Here is a 23,883-nt window from a genome sequence, read left to right as displayed (position 1 = left end):
CTTTGTGGTGGAGTTAGTCATGCTTAACATAGAACCGATGTTTGGACCTTCTTCAGTCTTTGTGGTGGAGTTAGTCATGCTTAACATAGAACCGATGTTTGGACCTTCTTCAGTCTTTGTGGAGGAGTTAGTCATGCTTAACATAGAACCGATGTTTGGACCTTCTTCAGTCTTTGTGGGGAGTTAGTCATGCTTAACATAGAACCGATGTTTGGACCTTCTTCAGTCTTCGTGGAGGAGTTAGTCTTGCTTAACATAGAACCGATGTTTGGACCTTCTTCAGTCTTTGTGGAGGAGTTAGTCATGCTTAACATAGAACCGATGTTTGGACCTTCTTCAGTCTTTGTGGGGGAGTTAGTCATGCTTAACATAGAACCGATGTTTGGACCTTCTTCAGTCTTTGTGGTGGAGTTAGTCATGCTTAACATAGAACCGATGTTTGGACCTTCTTCAGTCTTTGTGGAGGAGTTAGTCATGCTTAACATAGAACCGATGTTTGGACCTTCTTCAGTCTTTGTGGGGGAGTTAGTCATGCTTAACATAGAACCGATGTTTGGACCTTCTTCAGTCTTCGTGGAGGAGTTAGTCTTGCTTAACATAGAACCGATGTTTGGACCTTCTTCAGTCTTTGTGGAGGAGTTAGTCATGCTTAACATAGAACCGATGTTTGGACCTTCTTCAGTCTTTGTGGGGGAGTTAGTCATGCTTAACATAGAACCGATGTTTGGACCTTCTTCATACTTCAGGTATAGAACTCACTCACTTCGTGTGAAACAGACTACCAATAGCCAGTTACTGTCAAACATAAGTTTATTTAATTAATTAAACTATGAATGGTCAACACTAACTGGTTGAAGATACTTTGAAAAATTGAGAATAAATTTAACGTATTTTAGTTCGCGATATTCAATAATTTGTTTCCAAGAGACGTCTTTTAAAAAATAACAATTTTGAATTGCTCAGCAAATTGTTTTTTTTTTGGTAAAGATAATAGGGGGTGGCGGTGTTTGTTCATAACTCAGTTTCTTAGTTTGATATTATGGGAGCAGTTGTTGCTGTTAATAGTACACATAATGACTTTTCATTTGTACTGTTTAATGTACATGTTCTTTTCAATCCCTTTGAATATGTTGGATTTTTTAATAGTTTGATTACACTTTTCCCAAGAGATAAAAACATGGCGGTAGTAGGAGATTTTATTTGTGTTACGGACACTTTGTCAGATAAATCTCTGGTAAAATGTTATCGAGATGCTACTCGTCACAGTTTCAATACCTTACCAAGTAATGTTATCGAGATACTAGTCGTCACAGTTTCAATACCTTACCAAGTAATGTTATCGAGATACTAATCGTCACAGTTTCAATACCTTACCAAGTAATGTTATCGAGATGCTACTCGTCACAGTTTCAATACCTTACCAAGTAATGTTATCGAGATGCTAGTCGTCACAGTTTCAATACCTTACCAAGTAATGTTATCGAGATACTAATCGTCACAGTTTCAATACCTTACCAAGTAATGTTATCGAAATGCTAGTCGTCACAGTTTCAATACCTTACCAAGTAATGTTATCGATATGCTAGTCGTCACAGTTTCAATACCTTACCAAGTAATGTTATCGAGATGCTAGTCGTCACAGTTTCAATACCTTACCAAGTAATGTTATCGAGATACTAGTCGTCACAGTTTCAATACCTTACCAAGTAATGTTATCGAGATGCTAGTCGTCACAGTTTCAATACCTTACCAAGTAATGTTATGGAGATGCTAGTCGTCACAGTTTCAATACCTTACCAAATAATGTTATCGAGATGCTAGTCGTCACAGTTTCAATATCTTACCAAGTAATGTTATGGAGATGCTAGTCGTCACAGTTTCAATACCTTACCAAATAATGTTATCGAGATGCTAGTCGTCACAGTTTCAATATCTTACCAAGTAATGTTATGGAGATGCTAGTCGTCACAGTTTCAATATCTTACCAAGTAATGTTATCGAGATGCTAGTCGTCACAGTTTCAATACCTTACCAAGTAATGTTATGGAGATGCTAGTCGTCACAGTTTCAATACCTTACCAAATAATGTTATCGAGATGCTAGTCGTCACAGTTTCAATATCTTACCAAGTAATGTTATGGAGATGCTAGTCGTCACAGTTTCAATACCTTACCAAATAATGTTATCGAGATGCTAGTCGTCACAGTTTCAATACCTTACCAAATAATGTTATCGAGATGCTAGTCGTCACAGTTTCAATACCTTACCAAGTAATGTTATCGAGATACTAGTCGTCACAGTTTCAATACCTTACCAAGTAATGTTATCGAGATGCTAGTCGTCACAGTTTCAATATCTTACCAAGTTATGTTATCGAGATGCTACTCGTCACAGTTTCAATATCTTACCAAGTAATGTTATCGAGATGCTAGTCGTCACAGTTTCAATATCTTACCAAGTAATGTTATCGAGATGCTAGTCGTCACGGTTTCAATACCTTACCAAGTAATGTTATCGAGATGCTAGTCGTCACAGTTTCAATACCTTACCAAGTAATGTTATCGAGATGCTAGTCGTCACAGTTTCAATACCTTACCAAGTAATGTTATCGAGATGCTAGTCGTCACAGTTTCAATACCTTACCAAGTAATGTTATCGAGATACTAGTCGTCACGGTTTCAATACCTTACCAAGTAATGTTATCGGATGCTAGTCGTCACGGTTTCAATACCTTACCAAGTAATGTTATCGAGATGCTGGTCGTCACGGTTTCAATACCTTACCAAGTAATGTTATCGAAATGCTAGTCGTCACCGTTTCAATACCTTACCAAGTAATGTTATCGAGATGCTAGTCGTCACAGTTTCAATACCTTACCAAGTAATGTTATCGAGATGCTAGTCGTCACAGTTTCAATACCTTACCAAGTAATGTTATCGAGGATGCTAGTCGTCACAGTTTCAATATCTTACCAAGTAATGTTATCGAGATGCTAGTCGTCACAGTTTCAATACCTTGCCAAGTATGTTATCGAGATGCTAGTCGTCACAGTTTCAATACCTTACCAAGTAATGTTATGGAGATGCTAGTCGTCACAGTTTCAATACCTTACCAAGTAATGTTATCGAGATGCTAGTCGTCACAGTTTCAATACCTTACCAAGTAATGTTATCGAGATGCTAATCGTCACAGTTTCAATACCTTACCAAGTAATGTTATGGAGATGCTAGTCGTCACAGTTTCAATACCTTACCAAGTAATGTTATCGAGATGCTAATCGTCACAGTTTCAATACCTTACCAAGTAATGTTATCGAGATGCTAGTCGTCACAGTTTCAATACCTTACCAAGTAATGTTATCGAGATGCTAGTCGTCACAGTTTCAATACCTTACCATGTAATGTTATCAAGATGCTAGTCGTCACAGTTTCAATATCTTACCAAGTAATGTTATCGAGATGCTAGTCGTCACAGTATCAATACCTTACCAAGTTATGTTATCGAGATGCTAGTCGTCACAGTTTCAATACCTTGCCAAGTATGTTATCGAGATACTAGTCACAGTTTCAATACCTTACCAAGTAATGTTATCGAGATGCTAGTCGTCACGGTTTCAATACCTTACCAAGTAATGTTATCGAGGATGCTAGTCGTCACAGTTTCAATGCTTTACCAAGTAATGTTATCGAGATGCTAGTCGTCACGGTTTCAATACCTTACCAAGTAATGTTATCGAGATGCTAGTCGTCACGGTTTCAATACCTTACCAAGTAATGTTATCGAGATGCTAGTCGTCACAGTTTCAATATCTTACCAAGTAATGTTATCGAGATGCTAGTCGTCACAGTTTCAATACCTTGCCAAGTAATGTTATCGAGATGCTAATCGTCACGGTTTCAATACCTTACCAAGTAATGTTATCGAGGATGCTAGTCGTCACGGTTTCAATACCTTACCAAGTAATGTTATCGAGATGCTAGTCGTCACAGTTTCAATACCTTGCCAAGTATGTTATCGAGATACTAGTCACAGTTTCAATACCTTACCAAGTAATGTTATCGAGATGCTAGTCGTCACAGTTTCAATACCTTACCAAGTAATGTTATCGAGATGCTAGTCGTCACAGTTTCAATACCTTGCCAAGTAATGTTATCGAGATGCTATTCGTCACAGTTTCAATACCTTACCAAGTAATGTTATCGAGATGCTAGTCGTCACAGTTTCAATATCTAACCAAGTAATGTTATCGAGATGCTAGTCGTCACAGTTTCAATACCTTACCAAGTAATGTTATCGAGATACTAGTCGTCACAGTTTCAATACCTTACCAAGTAATGTTATCGAGATGCTAGTCGTCACAGTTTCAATACCTTGACAAGTAATGTTATCGAGATGCTAGTCGTCACAGTTTCAATACCTTACCAAATAATGTTATCGAGATGCTAGTCGTCACAGTTTCAATACCTTACCAAATAATGTTATCAAGATGCTAATCGTCACAGTTTCAATACCTTACCAAGTAATGTTATCGAGATGCTAGTCGTCACAGTTTCAATACCTTACCAAGTAATGTTATCGAGATGCTAGTCGTCACAGTTTCAATACCTTGCCAGGTAATGTTATCGAGATGCTAGTCGTCACAGTTACAATACCTTGCCAAGTAATGTTATCGAGATGCTAATCGTCACAGTTTCAATACCTTACCAAGTAATGTTATCGAGATGCTAGTCGTCACAGTTTCAATACCTTACCAAGTAATGTTATCGAGATGCTAGTCGTCACAGTTTCAATACCTTGCCAAGTATGTTATCGAGATACTAGTCACAGTTTCAATACCTTACCAAGTAATGTTATCGAGATGCTAGTCGTCACAGTTTCAATACCTTACCAAGTAATGTTATCGAGATGCTAGTCGTCACGGTTTCAATACCTTGCCAAGTAATGTTATCGAGGATGCTAGTCGTCACGGTTCAAAACCTTACCAAGTAATGTTATCGAGATGCTAGTCGTCACAGTTTCAATATCTAACCAAGTAATGTTATCGAGATGCTAGTCGTCACAGTTTCAATACCTTACCAAGTAATGTTATCGAGATACTAGTCGTCACAGTTTCAATACCTTACCAAGTAATGTTATCGAGATGCTAGTCGTCACAGTTTCAATACCTTGACAAGTAATGTTATCGAGATGCTAGTCGTCACAGTTTCAATACCTTGCCAAGTAATGTTATCGAGATGCTAATCGTCACAGTTTCAATACCTTGCCAAGTAATGTTATCGAGATGCTAATCGTCACAGTTTCAATACCTTACCAAATAATGTTATCAAGATGCTAGTCGTCACAGTTTCAATACCTTACCAAGTAATGTTATCGAGGTGCTAGTCGTCACAGTATCAATACCTTACCAAATAATGTTATCGAGATGCTAGTCGTCACAGTTTCAATACCTTGCCAAGTATGTTATCGAGATACTAGTCACAGTTTCAATACCTTACCAAGTAATGTTATCGAGATGCTAGTCGTCACAGTTTCAATACCTTACCAAGTAATGTTATCGAGATGCTAGTCGTCACAGTTTCAATACCTTGCCAAGTAATGTTATCGCGATGCTAGTCGTCACAGTTTCAATACCTTGCCAAGTAATGTTATCGAGATGCTAGTCGTCACAGTTTCAATACTTTACCAAGTAATGTTATCGAGATGCTAGTCGTCACGGTTTCAATACCTTACCAAGTAATGTTATCGAGGATGCTAGTCGTCACAGTTTCAATATCTTACCAAGTAATGTTATCGAGATGCTAGTCGTTACAGTTTCAATACCTTGCCAAGTAATGTTATCGAGATACTAGTCGTCACAGTTTCAATACCTTACTAAGTAATGTTATCGAGATGCTAGTCGTCACAGTTTCAATACCTTACCAAGTAATGTTATCGAGATGCTAGTCGTCACGGTTTCAATACCTTGCCAAGTAATGTTATCGAGATGCTAGTCGTCACGGTTTCAATATCTTACCAAGTAATGTTATCGAGATGCTAGTCGTCACGGTTTCAATACCTTACCAAGTAATGTTATCCGGATACTAGTCGTCATAGTTTCAATACCTTACCAAGTAATGTTATCGAGATGCTACTCGTCACAGTTTCAATACCTTACCAAATAATGTTATCGAGATGCTAGTAGTCACAGTTTCAATACCTTACCAAGTAATGTTATCGAGGATGCTAGTCGTCACGGTTTCAATACCTTACCAAGTAATGTTATCGAGGATGCTAGTCGTCACAGTATCAATACCTTACCAAGTTATGTTATCGAGATGCTAGTCGTCACAGTTTCAATACCTTGCCAAGTAATGTTATCGAGATACTAGTCACAGTTTCAATACCTTACCAAGTAATGTTATCGAGATGCTAGTCGTCACAGTTTCAATACCTTACCAAGTAATGTTATCGAGATGCTAGTCGTCACAGTTTCAATACCTTGCCAAGTAATGTTATCGAGATACTAGTCGTCACAGTTTCAATACCTTGCCAAGTAATGTTATCGAGATACTAGTCGTCACAGTTTCAATACCTAACCAAGTAATGTTATCGAGATGCTAGTCGTCACAGTTTCAATACCTTACCAAGTAATGTTATCGAGATGCTTGTCGTCACAGTATCAATACCTTACCAAGTTATGTTATCGAGATGCTAGTCGTCACAGTTTCAATACCTTGCCAAGTAATGTTATCGAGATACTAGTCGTCACAGTTTCAATACCTTACCAAGTAATGTTATCGAGATGCTAGTCGTCACAGTTTCAATACCTTGACAAGTACTTTCTCTTTGGCCGATGTGTTTCGATTTCTTTATGGTGATACACGTAGTTTTATTGGATGAAATTTGTTAAAGGATCATTGGTTCATTGATAAAATTCCAGTTAGTCTTAGGGTATTGCCTTTTAATAGGTCTTGCTTCCACAGACAGATAACGCTGTTTAAATGGTTGGTTTGTCACTCTAAAGATGCTTCTCGTGGTCCTAGGTTTACCAATTTAATTATCGTTCTTTGAGAAATTGAACGACTCCTATTATTTTGTGTGTGATGCTGACATCAGTGTTGGTGATATTAGGAAGGCTTTGCAGCATCTTAAAAGAAACACATCTTCAAGGGAAGTTGAGTTCACTATAAGATTTTACAGGTGTTTTTTTTTTGCTTTTCTTCTTTGAGGATTTTGTGCTGGTGTTACAGAGGGTTTTCTTACTTGATAGTATGAAGCTAGTGTACTTATTTTGCTTCTCAAGGGAGAAGATAGGAGTTTGTTTGTTATAGAATTTCGCACAAAGTTACACAAGGACTATCATCGCCCTCCGTCTCTAATTTAGCATTGTAAGACTATAGGGAAGACAGTTACCGCCACTTGCCGCCAACTCTTGGGCTATTCTTTTACCAATGAATAGTGGGATTGGCCGTCACACCATAATGCCCCCATGGCTAAAGGGCGAGCATGTTCAGTGTTTCGGGGATTCTAGCTTCGGATTACGAGTCGAGCGCACTATCCATCTGACCTTGTCAGGCTACATAAGAGTTTACTGGAGAACCATTGTCCGAGTCCCCCACTAGTACAGTTAGGTACTAGTTAGTACCTAACACTAGTTAGGTTTATTATGTCACGTAGTAAAGCATATTGCACAAGGATAGAGTGTTAGGTTTATTATGGCGCGTAAGGCGTGCGACTCGTAATCCGAGGGTCGCGGGTTCGCGCCTGCATCGCGCCAAACATGCTCGCTCTCCCAGCCGTGGGGGCATTATAATGTGACGGTCAATCCCACTATTCGTTGGTAAAAGAGTAGCTTAAGAGTTGGCGGTGGGTGGTGATGACTAGCTGCCTTCCCTCTGGTCTTACACTGCTAAATTAGGGACGGCTAGCACAGATAGCCCTCGAGTAGCTTTGTGCGAAATTCCAAAAAAACAAAACAAACAAATTATTTTATTATTTTAAAAGTTTCCTTTTTTTATTATGGATCCTCCAAACAAAAACTTAAATAAAATAGTGAAAAACAGTCCATCGGTAAATGACCTATCTTGAAGATTCTGAGCAGCAATCTTCAACACCTGTTGAAACTCATTATACTATATTCTCTTCCAGAAAAATCTTTAGGACAAATGTCTCTTTTTTTCATTCAGAAGGGACTAGAGGGACTTGTTGGCTCTCCAAACTCAATGAAAAGCTTCAATCTCTTGATATATTGGTGGAAACATCCACATCTCAACACAGTGAACTCCTCTTGCATTCAAAGCCAATTGGGGATATACCTGTTGAGGCTAGACCTCATGCTACTTTGAATTAATCACCAGGAGTTATTGTTCAGAAGGATATGAAGAACATCCTCGAGTCAGAGATTCTTACTGGTTTCTCCAGTGTGAGGGTGTTTCTCCACTTCCAAAGATGGAATTAAGATGCCAACCAATATCCTTGTTCTGACATTTATATCACCACGTCCACCTGCCACCATCAAGACAGGTTATCTTAATTTCAGGATATGGCCAAACATTCCAAACCCTCTCAATCTTTTCAGTGTGAACGGTTCGGTCACTCGAAGACATCATGTCGTGGTTCCTTGACGTGTGGTCGTTGTGGTGGCAAGGACCACTATACCTATGATTGGGAAAGGGACCTTCATTGCGTCAGTTGCGATTGTTCTCACCCGTCCTACTTCCGTTGTTCTTGCCCTGAATGGTTGGAAGAAAAGAGGTGCAGCGTTTGAAAACGATTCATAGGATTACTTATTCTTACGCTCAAAAATTGCTGTCCACCATTTCATTTTGCACGTATGCTGCTGCAATTCGTTCCACAGCTACTGTGGGAGTGCAGACAGAACTCTCTGTGCCTTCAAAAGAATCGTTCTCAAAACAAATGAAAAGTCTTTTGACCTCCATGGTTAAAACAGTTGATAAAACAACTTCAATACCCATCTCTGTTCTTAACATACATTTCAGCAAATCCCAAGATCCACTTCCTTTGGTTCTGGATATGGACATTTTCTTATGTACATCTTCTCCCACCCCAAGATGCAAAAAGATCATTTGTTCATGTCTTCAGTCTCTGAAATTCTCTTCCAACAGCAAAGACCTGCCCAATCGATTTAGGGCAGAATCCATGGAGATCAACAGACCTTTCTCAAATATAGAAAAATACATGGTCGAAAACAGAAGGGCTCTCCACCCAATTCGCCTACACATCAGTAAAAATAGCCACTTTGATACAATGGAACTGTCGAGGTTTATGCTCTAATCTGGATGACATCAAAGTACTAATTGATCCCTACCATCCTGTATGTCTTTCCTTACAGAAAACATTTATTAAACTTCCCAATACAGTTACCTTTTGGCACTTTTCTTTGTACAGAAATGACAGATTGTATGATAAACAAGTGCATGGAGGCGTTGTTGGTTGGTCAGCATGTGCCCACCCTGTGTTTGCCACTTGACACGTCCTTGGAGGCCATAACCGTCTGCATTTCCTTGGGTCATACCATTCTCTCTGGGTCATACCATCACTGTTTCTTCTCTCTACCTGTCACCCGGAAAGATCTATGATCAATCAGACCTTGATGCTCTCGTTGAACAGTTGCTGTCTCCCTTTCTTATCCTGGGGGACTTTAATGGACACCATTCCCTCTAGGGAAGTGCCAATATTGATGGGAGGGGTTGCTCCGTAGAGAGCATGCTCTCATATCACAACCTTTCTCTTTTCACTGGCAGTTATTATACTTATTTTCATGCGCCTCATCAGTCTTTTACTACTACTGTTCTTTCAATTTGCTCCCCTTCACTATTCTCCCACTTTTTATAGAGGGTTGACAATAATCCATGAGGCAGTGATCATTTTCTATATAATTATGAGAGAGACTAGCAGTGGTCGATGCAACCCGACTCGCGCGTCCCGGTGGAAACTGGATCAGGCAAACTGTCCCTCTTTCACTGTTCTCGCAGAACATGATCCTATCATCGTCTGTATGCCATCAAAAGACGACTGTGTTACAGATGCTCAATGTATTCCTAAAACCTCTACACGTTTTCCACGATATCCTCGTCCGTGTTGGAATCCTGCCTTCCACATGACATGGAACTCTCATAAGTGGGCCTGGAATACTTTCCGTAGATATCTCACACACTCGAACTGCATCGCTTTTCAGCAGGCCCGTGCTCGGTGGGTAAGACGTCAAATACTGTCTGTTATTTGCTGAACATCTTTCGATCCATCCTTCCATTCCTATTTCTACAGATGGTTCGAAATCAGCTGACTGTGTGGGCTTTGCCATGGTTTGTTATGGTTCAGTGGTTGAGCATGGAATGCTCTCTACAGCTTCTGTGTTCACTGCTCAACTGTGTGTCATTTCTCTTGCCCTGGATCACATAGAAGCTAAGCAGTACTCAAACTGCACAATTTATATTGACTCGCTTAGTTCTCTACTGGCCCTGGAATTGCTTCACGTGGTTCACACTCTGTTCTCACCGATATTCAAAACCGACTGTCCCATTTCTCTTTAATATCTATTTTATCCAGTTTTCTGGATACTGGGCCACGTTGGTATTCGCGGGGACGAGCTCACCGACACCATAGCTAAATATATCTGCTCTGGCACTATCACTGCTGTGCCTGTTCCATACATGGACTGTGGTCCTGTATTCAAGGCTCGACTCCATGCTAGCTGGCAGTCGACTTGGAGTGAGCAACATGAAAACAAACTTTTCCAAATAAAACACTATATTGGACTTTGGCCGTCTTGCTTCTATAAGGATCGGAAGGAGGAAGTTGTTCTAACTAGACTACCCATTGGTCACAGTTTTTTAACTCATCGTTTTCTTTTATCTGGAACTGTTGCACCAGTGTGTAGTCTGTGTAACACTCAGATCACTGTTAGCCACATTTTACTGTTTTGTCATCGTTACGACTCTGAAAGACGGTACCATTTTAAACATGTTCTGTCCCAAGGTTTGTCCCTAACATTAGACAGTGTTATTGATGATGGTGACACTGTCCACCTTACAAATGTTTTTAATTTTTTAAAGGCCATTAATCTTTTTAATGCCATTTAGGTTTTTTAATTTATACATTAGACCTTCTTTAATGTGGCTCCATTTTAAAAATCACAGTTCATCTAGTTCAATTTGAAATTAGAAACTGGCCATAACATTAGATAATTGAAACCAGGACTGGAAAGGCCAACTTCAGGTGACTGACAGTGGTTTTGTACTTACCTGATAGTCTTCCTGGCGAGTTATGATTATTAGTCACACTACAGAAAGTCCTTTACAACTTGAATTACTGTAGTTTTTCTCTTAATGTTGTAGACTAGATGTAAACATTGGTTTTAAACTATTTATTTATTTATTTATTTTAAACTTTGTTTTGTTTTACCTTCATTTCCTTTTATGAATTTTACTAAATTTAATTTTAACTTTTCACCGGATGTTTGTCACAGATAACCTAGCTGCTTTGTACCATAAAACACTAAATCAACCAACCAACAAACCATTTTGTGGACTGCAGAATAATTTTCATCCTCAGGTACCACATCAGTTTTGGAGAGTCATTGTATCTGATACTGATTGACTGTTACTTTGAAAGAATCGTTTTGATTCTTTTGTCGGTTATCGATACTGTTATTTAGACTATCTTGTTTGGGATCACTACAAATGTTAAATAAGTTTAAATACTTAGACATCTTACAAGTTTACTCCCCATGTGACACAGCAGTATGACTGCAGACTCACACTGCTAAAAACTGGGTTTCTATGCTCACGGTGGGCAGAGCACAGACAGCCTGTTGTGTAGCTTTGTGCTTAATTCCAAACAAACAAATCTATAAGGTTATGTTTCTTCTGTAGTCATACTCAGGAAACTATAGTTCATTTATTTTTTGGTGTCTTACTGTACAGGATTTGTGTACTTTGATGTTTAGTTTGTTGGAGGTATTTTTACATCGTACTTTATTGGATCAAGAGAAACAGTTGGGGCCTTTCATTGGATATTTACCAGGTTTGAGCTGTTTCCATTTTGTACGTGTTTGGCAAAATTTATGTTATAATCTGCACTTGTTAAGGTTTTGACAAATGGTGTTTGTATAATCTGCACTTGTTAAGGTTTTGACAAATGGTGTTTGTATAATCTGCACATGTTAAGGTTTTGACAAGTGGTGTTTCTATAATCTGCACTTGTTAAGGTTTTGACAAATGGTGTTTGTATAATCTGCACTTGTTAAGGTTTTGACAAATGGTGTTTGAATAATCTGCACATGTTAAGGTTTTGACAAGTGGTGTTTCTATAATCTGCACATGTTAAGGTGTTGACAAGTGGTGTTTGTATAATATGCACATGTTAAAGTTTAGACAAGTGGTGTTTGTATAATTTACACATGTTAAGGTTTTGACAAGTGGTGTTTGTATAATTTACACATGTTAATGTTTTGACAAGTGGTGTTTGTATAATCTGCACATGTTAATGTTTTGACAAGTGGTGTTTGTACTATCTGCACATGTTAATGTTTTGACAAGTGGTGTTTGTATAATTTACACATGTTAAGGTTTTGACAAGTGGTGTTTGTATAATCTGCACATGTTAAGGTTTTCACAAGTGGTGTTTGTATAATCTGCACATGTTAAGGTTTTGCCAAGTGGTGTTTGTATAATCTGCCCATGTTAAGGTTTTGACAAGTGGTGTTTGTATAATCTGCACATGTTAAAGTTTTGACAAGTGGTGTTTGTATAATATGCACATGTTAAGGTTTAGACAAGTGGTGTTTGTATAATCTACACATGTTAATGTTTTGACAAGCGGTATTTGTATAATCTGCATATATGTTAAGGTTTTGACAAGTGGTATTTGTATTATCTGCACATGTTAATGTTTTGACAAGTGGTGTTTGTATAATCTACACATGTTAATGTTTTGACAAGTGGTGTTTGTATAATCTACACATGTTAATGTTTTGACAAGTGGTGTTTGTATAATCTACACATGTTAATGTTTTGACAAGTGGTGTTTGTATAATTTACACATGTTAATGTTTTGACAAGTGGTGTTTGTATAATTTACACATGTTAACGTTTTGACAAGTGGTGTTTGTATAATCTGCACATGTTAATGTTTTGACAAGTGGTGTTTGTATAATTTACACATGTTAATGTTTTGACAAGTGGTGTTTGTATAATCTTCACATGTTAATGTTTTGACAAGTGGTGTTTGTATAATCTACACTTGTTAAGGTTTTGACAAGTGGTGTTTGTATAACCTACACTTGTTAAGGTTTAGACAAGTGGTGTTTGTATAATCTACACTTGTTAAGGTTTAGACAAGTTGTGTTTGTATAATCTGCACATGTTAATGTTTTGACAAGTGGTGTTTGTATAATTTACACATGTTAATGTTTTGACAAGTGGTGTTTGTATAATCTGCACATGTTAATGTTTTGACAAGTGGTGTTTGTATAATCTACACTTGTTAATGTTTTGACAAGTGGTGTTTGTATAATATGCACATGTTGATGTTTTGACAAGTGGTGTTTGTATAATATGCACATGTTAATGTTTTGACAAGTGGTGTTTGTATAATTTACACATGTTAATGTTTTGACAAGTGGTGTTTGTATAATCTGCACATGTTAATGTTTTGACAAGTGGTCTTTGTATAATTTACACATGTTAATGTTTTGACAAGTGGTGTTTGTATAATCTACACATGTTAATGTTTTGACAAGTGGTGTTTGTATAATCTACACATGTTAATGTTTTGACAAGTGGTGTTTGTATAATTTACACATGTTAATGTTTTGACAAGTGGTGTTTGTATAATTTACACATGTTAACGTTTTGACAAGTGGTGTTTGTATAATCTGCACATGTTAATGTTTTGACAAGTGGTGTTTGTATAATTTACACATGTTAATGTTTTGACAAGTGGTGTTTGTATAATCTTCACATGTTAATGTTTTGACAAGTGGTGTTTGTATAATCTACACTTGTTAAGGTTTTGACAAGTGGTGTTTGTATAACCTACACTTGTTAAGGTTTAGACAAGTGGTGTTTGTATAATCTACACTTGTTAAGGTTTAGACAAGTTGTGTTTGTATAATCTGCACATGTTAATGTTTTGACAAGTGGTGTTTGTATAATTTACACATGTTAATGTTTTGACAAGTGGTGTTTGTATAATCTGCACATGTTAATGTTTTGACAAGTGGTGTTTGTATAATCTACACTTGTTAATGTTTTGACAAGTGGTGTTTGTATAATATGCACATGTTGATGTTTTGACAAGTGGTGTTTGTATAATCTACACATGTTAATGTTTTGACAAGTGGTGTTTGTATAATTTACACATGTTAATGTTTTGACAAGTGGTGTTTGTATAATCTGCACATGTTAATGTTTTGACAAGTGGTCTTTGTATAATTTACACATGTTAATGTTTTGACAAGTGGTGTTTGTATAATCTGCACATGTTAATGTTTAGACAAGTGGTGTTTGTATAATCTACACATGTTAATGTTTTGACAAGTGGTGTTTGTATAATCTACACTTGTTAAGGTTTAGACAAGTGGTGTTTGTATAATCTACACTTGTTAAGGTTTAGACAGGTGGTGTTTGTATAATCTGCACATGTTAATGTTTTGACAAGTGGTGTTTGTATAATTTACACATGTTAATGTTTTGACAAGTGGTGTTTGTATAATCTGCACATGTTAATGTTTAGACAAGTGGTGTTTGTATAATCTACACTTGTTAATGATTTGACAAGTGGTGTTTGTATAATCTACACTTGTTAAGGTTTTGACAAGTGGTGTTTGTATAATCTGCATATGTTAAGGTTTTGACAAGTGGTGTTTGTATAATCTGCACATATTAATGTTTTGACAAGTGGTGTTTGTATAATCTGCACATATTAATATTTTGACAAGTGGTGTTTGTATAATCTGCACATGTTAATGTTTTGACAAGTGGTGTTTGTATAATCTGCACATGTTAAGGTTTTCACAAGTGGTGTTTGTATAATCTGCACATGTTAAGGTTTTGCCAAGTGGTGTTTGTATAATCTGCCCATGTTAAGGTTTTGACAAGTGGTGTTTGTATAATCTGCACATGTTAAGGTTTTGCCAAGTGGTGTTTGTATAATCTGCCCATGTTAAGGTTTTGACAAGTGGTGTTTGTATAATCTGCACATGTTAAAGTTTTGACAAATGGTGTTTGTATAATCTGCACATGTTAAAGTTTTGACAAGTGGTGTTTGTATAATATGCACATGTTAATGTTTTGACAAGTGGTGTTTGTATAATCTGCACATGTTAAGGTTTTCACAAGTGGTGTTTGTATAATCTGCACATGTTAAGGTTTTGCCAAGTGGTGTTTGTATAATCTGCCCATGTTAAGGTTTTGACAAGTGGTGTTTGTATAATCTGCAAATGTTAAGGTTTTGACAAGTGGTGTTTGTATAATCTACACATGTTAATGTTTTGACAAGTGGTGTTTGTATAATCTACACATGTTAATGTTTTGACAAGTGGTGTTTGTATAATCTACACATGTTAATGTTTTGACAAGTGGTGTTTGTATAATCTACACATGTTAATGTTTTGACAAGTGGTGTTTGTATAATATGCACATGTTGATGTTTTGACAAGTGGTGTTTGTATAATCTACACATGTTAATGATTTGACAAGTGGTGTTTGTATAATCTACACTTGTTAAGGTTTAGACAAGTGGTGTTTGTATAATCTGCACATGTTAAGGTTTTGACAAGTGGTGTTCATGCACATTTTGTAAATTTCTTTAAAGCTTGAGTTGAAAAATAAAATTTATTTTGATTTCCTGCAGTTCAAGTATATAATATCTACAAGGATTATAGTCATTTGGAGTATGAGGGTCTAGAGGGATACATACTATGTGAAAAGCTACCATAATATTCTACGCAAGTGTTTACTGTCTTGTTATTTGGTGTATGAGGAACTACAGGAACTCTTGCTGTGTGAGTAGCTTCAGTAATATTTTATGTGAGGGTTTGCTGTCTTGTTTTCTGTTGTATGAAGGTCTACAGGAATACATACTGTGTGAGTAGCATCAGTAATATTTTATGTGAGGGTTTGCTGTCTTGTTATCTGGTGTATGAGGGTCTACAGGAATACATACTGTGTGAGTAGCTTCAGTAATATTTTAGGTGAGTGTTTATTGTCTAGTTATTTGGTGTATGAGGTCTACAGGGATACATACTGTGTGAGAAGCTACAGTTATATTTTATGTGAGTGTTTGCTGTCTTGTTATTTGGAGTATGAGGGTCTACAGGAATACATATTGTGTGAGAAGCTTCAGTAATATTTTATGTGAGTGTTTGCTGTCTTGTTATTTGGTGTATGAGTGTCTACAGGAATACATATTGTGTGAGAAGCTACAGTAATATTTTAGGTGAGTGTTTATTGTCTAGTTATTTGGTGTATGAGGTCTACAGGAATACATACTGTGTGAGAAGCTACAATAATATTTTACGTGAGTGTTTATTGTCTAGTTATCTGGTATATGAGGAACTACAGGAACTCTTGCTGTGTGAGTAGCATCAGTAATATTTTATGTGAGTGTTTGCTGTCTTGTTATCTGGTGTATGAGGGTCTACAGGAATACATACTGTGTGAGTAGCATCAGCAATATTTTAGGTGAAGGTTTGCTGTCTTGTTATTTGGTGTATGAGGGTCCAGGAATACATATTGTGTGAGAAGCTTCAGTAATATTTTATGTGAGTGTTTATTGTCTAGTTATTTGGTGTATGAGGTCTACAGGGATACATACTGTGTGAGAAGCTACAATAATTTGTGTGAGTGTTTAATGTAATATTCTATGTGAGAAGTTACAGTAATATTCTAAGTAAGTGTTTACTGTATTATTATTTGACAAATGTCTCATTAGTCTTATTACATTAGTAATCTTGTGTTTGGTAATGTTCTAATTACTTATTTATTTCATTGTTATATAATGTTATTATCACATTCTGTTATAAGGTGTATTTATGATAATGAGGGCGGATTAATAAAGAAAGAGAAACCAAATTTCTATCGTTAAAATCTGAGGTTCGATTTCCTATGTGTCCACTGTATGAAACTTTAGTTGAACTAAGACATTACACTATAGGCCGTGTCCACTGTATGAAACTTTAGTTGAACTAAGACATTACACTATAGGCCATGTCCACTGTATGAAACTTTAGTTGAACTAAGACATTACACTATAGGCCGTGTCCACTGTATGAAACTTTAGTTGAACTAAGACATTACACTATAGGCCGTGTCCACTGTATGAAACTTTAGTTGAACTAAGACATTAGACTGTAGGCCGAGTCCACTGTATGAAACTTTAGTTGAGCTAATACATTACACTATAGGTCGTGTCCAGTGTATGAAACTTTAGTTGAACTAAGACATTACACTATAGGCCGTGTCCACTGTATGAAACTTTAGTTGAACTAAGACATTACACTATAGGCCGTGTCCACTGTATGAAACTTTAGTTGAACTAAGACATTACACTATAGGCCGTGTCCACTGTATGAAACTTTAGTTGAACTAAGACATTAGACTGTAGGCCGAGTCCACTGTATGAAACTTTAGTTGAGCTAATACATTACACTATAGGTCGTGTCCAGTGTATGAAACTTTAGTTCATAAACACACCGTTGACCCATCGAGTACCCGGAAAAGGGAGATCTTCAGTGACCACGAAATATTTGGTTACAAATGTGGTTCTTGGACATTCTAAACTTGTAGCACGGGATTTTGTTGTTTTAATGATAAAGCTACATTATGTATATCACGGGTATCGAAGCCCAACTTTTAGCATTATAAACATTCAGACTCACCGCCGAGTTTGGAAAAGAATAAAACACACGATATTATGTTCGACAGAAAACTTGAACCTGGACTAAGATGAAAACAATTAAATAATCATTCTTTTTAACAATGAAACTAAATATATATTATTATTATATTATATTATTCACCTTTGGTGAAGAGAAATTATATCTTGTATCGTGAGGGCTAACGCTAGAATGACGTCTCATTTGGACTCCAGGGGTGGTGGAAGAAGGAGACGATGGACTGTCTGGACTACAGGGGGCTACCATGATTCTTGGAGGATGAATTGTGTTGTCAGAATGACGTCGTCCTGGGAGATTGACCTGCACGGTCAGCAAGTTTGAGTCTGGCGATGGTGAAGCTATAGAAACAAAAGAGCATTCAACAGATTAATGTGATATAACAATATCGTAGACATTGACTTCTCTAGATTGTTTTGATATAATGATGTATCAGACATTGACTTCTCTAGATTGTTTTGATATAATGATGTATCAGACATTGAATTAACTAGATTGTTTTGATACAATGATGTATCAGACATTGAATTCACTAGATTGTTTTGATATAATGATGTATCAGACATTGACTTCTCTAGATTGTTTTGATGTAATGATGTATTAGACATTGAATTCACTAGATTGTTTTGATAACATGATGTATCAGACATTGAATTCACTAAATTGTTTTGATAACATGATGTATCAGACATTGAATTCACTAAATTGTTTTGATATAGCAATATCTTAGACATTGATTTATCTGATATAACAATATCTTAGACATTGAATTCTCTGACATTACCAGTTAACAACAGCTGCTCTACAAGTATTTAGTTTGAACTGATATTCTAGAGGTAGTCGACAGTACCAGTTAAGAACAGCTGCTCTACAAGTATTTAGTTTGAACTGATATTCTAGAGGTAGTCAACAGTACCAGTTAAGAACAGCTGCTCTACAAGTATTTAGTTTGAACTGATATTCTAGAGGTAGTCAACAGTACCAGTTAAGAACAGCTGCTCTACAAGTATTTAGTTTGAACTGATATTCTAGAGGTAGTCAACAGTACCAGTTAACGACAGCTACTCTATTGGTATTTAGTTTATATTGATAATCTAGAGGTAGTCAACAGTACCATTTAAGAACAGCTACGCTTCTGGTATTTAGTTTGAAATGATAAACTAGAGGTAATCAACAGTACCAGTGAACAGCAACTACTCTACTGGTATTTAGTTTGAACTGATAATATAGAGGAAGTTAACAGTACCAATTAATAACTTTAGTGCTACTCAGAGCGAATTATGCGACATAATTGTCACTTTTAGAATGTGGACCATGAACGTGTAATCTCGAATTCACAAGTTGGAACATTACACAGAACAATCTAATTAAATCATGATTGTTCCTAAAATATATTTTTTACTGAAGATGACCATATTCTTTTGGGTCAGTTAAAAAGCTGCGGAATCTATCTCAAGATAAAACGTCAGTCAGGATAGTTACTCCTCTGGTCATGTTTATATACGTTTGTTTAATAGAAACACCAGTAAAAGGTTATTAAAACAACACTAATAATTTAGTATTTAGTTGTATAATTTATGATGATATAGTTTTATTTAATATGATAATTTAATTGTATAATTTGTGATAATATAGTTGTATAATTTATGATAATATAGTTGTATAATTTATGATAATTACACCAATCACTTTTATGGGCAATGAGAACAAAAATTAAAATTCGTCCAAAAATTATGTTTTAGCCCAGAAGTGTAATTTAATATCTTGTTGAACATTATATAATTAAGAAAACGATAGTGCAAGAAAAAAATCTTTTCACGGAAAGCATAAGAGCTGTACCTATGGAGAATAACATTTCACATAAAGGGATAGAAACATTAAAAGATAAAATTCAGGGAAAATAATTAACCTGTTAAATATGGTTAGAGGTGATTGTTCCACACTTACGTGACATTGTTCGTCTTACGACGTCTTCCATGCTTACTGACGTTCGTCTAGATTCAAGACGTAACAAAGGAGGCCGGTGAGGATATCCAGACGTTTGATCTATGGTGCTGGGAACTGAAAGTCTGGAATAGTTTCTGATAGTTTAAATTCATAATAACAATTCAAGTAAATAGCTCACTGGTACGTTCTTCTATTAATAGAAGATATTTCCACTTGTGAAGATGGAACTACTTCTAGAGTTAAAATCAAAATTTTAATATTTGTGAGACTTTCAGATATGACACATCATTATTAAACATATTAAAAAACAAACAAACTATAATTTAAACATAAATGAAACGATTTCTACATTATTAAACAACGTTTGGAAAGTTAGTGATATTATTTTAAAATATCTTGTTGGAGATCGTCGATGCATAACTCAGTGTTGACTTCTACCTGAATAACGTAACCTTCTTTAATTTACTACAACAGCAGTGAGACAGGAAGGGTATTGGTGCCAATAAGGTAATTAAACCACTGGCATGTAACCAGAGTCTATGGTTGTGCTGGGAAAATTGTCTTATAGTAAACTGTAGCAGTAAAACTTTTATATACATCACATCATGTTGATAGCTAGTTTGAAACCGCATATTACTTATGGTAAAACGTCGATTAGAAAAATAAATGTTGTGTTCGGGAAACGTTTATGTTGTATGAATAACGTTATCCAGTATCTGAGGTAAGAAGTAGGTATGTCCACAAAATACACTTACTTTTCTGAAGATGGTATGGAGGTTTTCTCAAGTTTCAGTTTATTTCTCTGATTTCTAGCCACGTGATGTAACATCTCTTGTAGTAGTTCCACTAAACTGTTGAACTTAAGAAAAAACGAAGACTAAACAAGACTGTAAACAAGGAATACAAGGTTTGGTTAGTTTATTGACTTGAAAAGTGAGACCCGAGAAATTTCTGGATTCTGATTAATTAAATAGTGAATTTTACACTCTTACATCAGCGACATCTGTAACAATAAAAATACTTATTGTTTTTATTCTGCATTTTATTTCGATTTGAATTTCGCGCAATATTACACGAGGGCTATCTGTGCTAGCAGTCCCTAATTTAGTAGTGTAAGACTACTAGTCATGTGACGGGGATTCAAACCCGTGACTCTCGGATTGCGAGTTGAGTGTCTCAAGCACGTGGGCACGTGGGCTGTTTTTATACTGCATTTTCCGTGATGATGGAAATTTGTGTTTTTTGGCCAAAATTTCAAATCTAACGATCAATTAGAATAAATATCAAATCTAACGATCCAATTAGGATAAATACTTTTCTTCCTGGGCCCTTCCCTTGGGTGAATAACATTATCTGATGATTAGCAACGAAATATGTTGATATTATTGCCGATTTTGATAGATATAGCATAATCTAGTTTTAACTGAATCTTCTGGTGGTGACTAAGAACACCTGATGAAATCCAGCCGATTATGATAGGCTTAATTTAACAATTTTTTGTTGTTGTTTTGAATTAAGCACAAAGCTGCATAGTGGACTACCTGTGCTCTGCTCACCACACGTATCGAAACCCCATTTTTAGCATTGCAACCTGTCGATTATGATAGGTTCGATTTATATTAGGAAATGGACAGTGTAATCATATCGTGGAAGAAGAAATCAAAGGGTGTAGAAGTTTTAGCATCTTCAATAACAGTTCAGTTACCGTGACATGATCATATGCTTTAGATCTGATCATGGGTAAATCTACCGTGACATGATCATATGCTTTAGATCTGATCATGGGTAAATCTACTGTGACATGATCATATGCTTTAGATCTGATCATGGGTAAATCTACTGTGACATGATGATGTACTTTAGAACTGATCATGGGTAAGTCTACTGTGACATGATGATGTACTTTAGAACTGATCATGGATAAATCTACCGTGACATGATCATATGCTTTAGATCTGATCATGGGTAAATCTACTGTGACATGATGATGTACTTTAGAACTGATCATGGGTAAATCTACTGTGACATGATGATGTACTTTAGAACAGATCATGGGTAAATCTACTGTGACATGATGATGTACTTTAGAACTGATCATGGGTAAATCTACTGTGACATGATGATGTACTTTAGAACAGATCATGGGTAAATCTACTGTGACATGATGATGTACTTTAGAACTGATCATGGGTAAATTTTATATGACATCATCATGTACTTTGCAACTGATCATGGGTAAATGTACTTTGTCATGATCATATATTTTGGAACTGATCATCAGTAAATATACTGTGACGTGATGAATTATTTTAGAACTGATCATAGGTAAATCTACTGTAACATTACCAAGTACTTTAGAACTGATCATTGGTTAATCTACTATAACTTTATCATATAATTTAGAACTGATCGACGATAAATCTACTATGACATGATGAAATACTGTAGAATTAGTCACGGGTAAATCTATTGTGACATGATCATGTACTTTAGAACTGATCATTGGTAAACCTACTGTGACATGATCATGTATCTCCGTTATGTGACATTGTCATGATCATGAAGCTCGTACCAAAACGTTTCATTATTTATAGCGAAGGAATCATTTGCTGACAGTACTGTTTAATGAATAATCAAATAATTTTAATCCCAGCTCATCTTGGTAAAAGAGGTTAAGGTTTGTTATCTTGATAACAGAAGCTAAGGTTTGTGGTCATGGTAACAGATGCTAAGGTTTGTGATCATGGTAACAGAGACTAAGGTTTGAGATCCTGGTAAGGGAGGCTAAGGTTCTCAGACTCAAGTTCATAAACAAGTACTACTTACTTGATCAAGCTTTAAACCGGGACAGACCACGATAGGGATCAGGGCTGGCATGACCTTTGTGGACAGTAAGTTCACAGTTAGACCGTACCTTTTGTCTCCTAGCATGTGCTTGTATATTCCTAAATGTAAGAGACATAGAGGTAAAAGTTATAATGGTAAAACGTTTCATTGTAACAGTCGATTTCTTAAGTAATCTTTGTTTTTCCTTACATAATATTAATTATTAAGAAGACAGATTAAGTAATGCAATAAAAAGAAGCAAAGTTTAGCGCTCAAGTGACGGTTGTACGTTCGAAATTACATATTTGTTAGATAAGTTGCCTAAAACTATTTACGTAAACTAACGTATGTTACGTGTCAACATAGAGTCTGTACTGCATATATACTCTTAAAAAGTATTCTGTAACAATTAACTGTAATGAATAATCCTATAAACAGTGACCGACCTTGGATTTTCTACTGTTTCGAGACTTAGCACGTAAACCGTTTGGCCGAAATACCAATGTCTGCTTCGTTCAGAATTATAGATTGACCTTTGGCCGAAATACCAATGTCTGCTTTGTTCAGAATAATAGATTGACCTTTGGCCGAAATATCAATGTCTGCTTCGTTCATAATTATAGGTTGACCTTTGGCCGAAATACCATTGTCTGCTACGTTCAGAATAATAGGTTGACCTTTGGCCGAAATACAAATGTCTGCTTTGTTCAGAATTTTAGGTTGACCTTTGGCCGAAATACCAATGTATGCTTCGTTCAGAATTATAGGTTGACCTTTGGCTGAAATATCAATGTCTGCTTCGTTCATAATTATAGGTTGACCATTGGCCAAAATACTAATGTCTGCTTTTTTTCAGAATTGTAGGTTGACCTTTGGCCGAAATATCAATGTCTGCTTTGTTCATAATTATAGATTGACCTTTGGCCGAAATACCAATGTCTGCTTCGTTCAGAATAATAGGTTGACCTTTGGCCGAAATATCAATGTCTGCTTCGTTCAGAATTATAGGTTGACCTTTGGCCGAAATATTAATGTATGCTTCATTCAGAATTATAGAGTGACCTTTGGCCTAATCACTAATGTCTGCTTCGTTCAGAATAATAGGTTGACCTTTGGCCAAAATACCAATGTCTGCTTCGTTAAGAATTATAAGTTGACCTTTGGCCGAAATACCAATGTCTGCTTCGTTAAGAATTATAAATTGACCTTTGGCC

The 23,883-nt window shown here is 36.3% G+C and overlaps 2 protein-coding genes across 2 annotated transcripts in view; one reads left to right on the top strand and one right to left on the bottom strand.

Annotated features, from left to right (window-relative positions):
* The window catches only part of LOC143230112 (SCY1-like protein 2), a 457,312-nt gene that overhangs the window by 72,139 nt on the left and 361,290 nt on the right, over positions 1–23,883 (top strand). The gene's annotated exons all lie outside the window — the stretch shown is intronic.
* Positions 1–23,883, bottom strand: part of LOC143228453 (SCY1-like protein 2) — a 196,509-nt gene that overhangs the window by 4,204 nt on the left and 168,422 nt on the right. The window contains exons 8-11 of the mRNA XM_076459710.1: positions 22,670–22,788; positions 20,599–20,702; positions 19,844–19,965; positions 18,023–18,237 (exon numbers count right to left, since the gene is read on the bottom strand). Coding sequence (XP_076315825.1) covers positions 18,023–18,237; positions 19,844–19,965; positions 20,599–20,702; positions 22,670–22,788 — 560 coding nt within the window. The remainder of the gene's footprint in view (positions 1–18,022; positions 18,238–19,843; positions 19,966–20,598; positions 20,703–22,669; positions 22,789–23,883) is intronic.

The sequence above is a fragment of the Tachypleus tridentatus genome, chromosome 10 (assembly GCF_004210375.1).
Source record: "Tachypleus tridentatus isolate NWPU-2018 chromosome 10, ASM421037v1, whole genome shotgun sequence".
Lineage (NCBI taxonomy): Eukaryota > Metazoa > Arthropoda > Merostomata > Xiphosura > Limulidae > Tachypleus > Tachypleus tridentatus.
The sequence above is the reverse complement of the archived record's forward strand: the minus strand, read 5'-3'. Positions and strand labels throughout refer to the sequence as shown.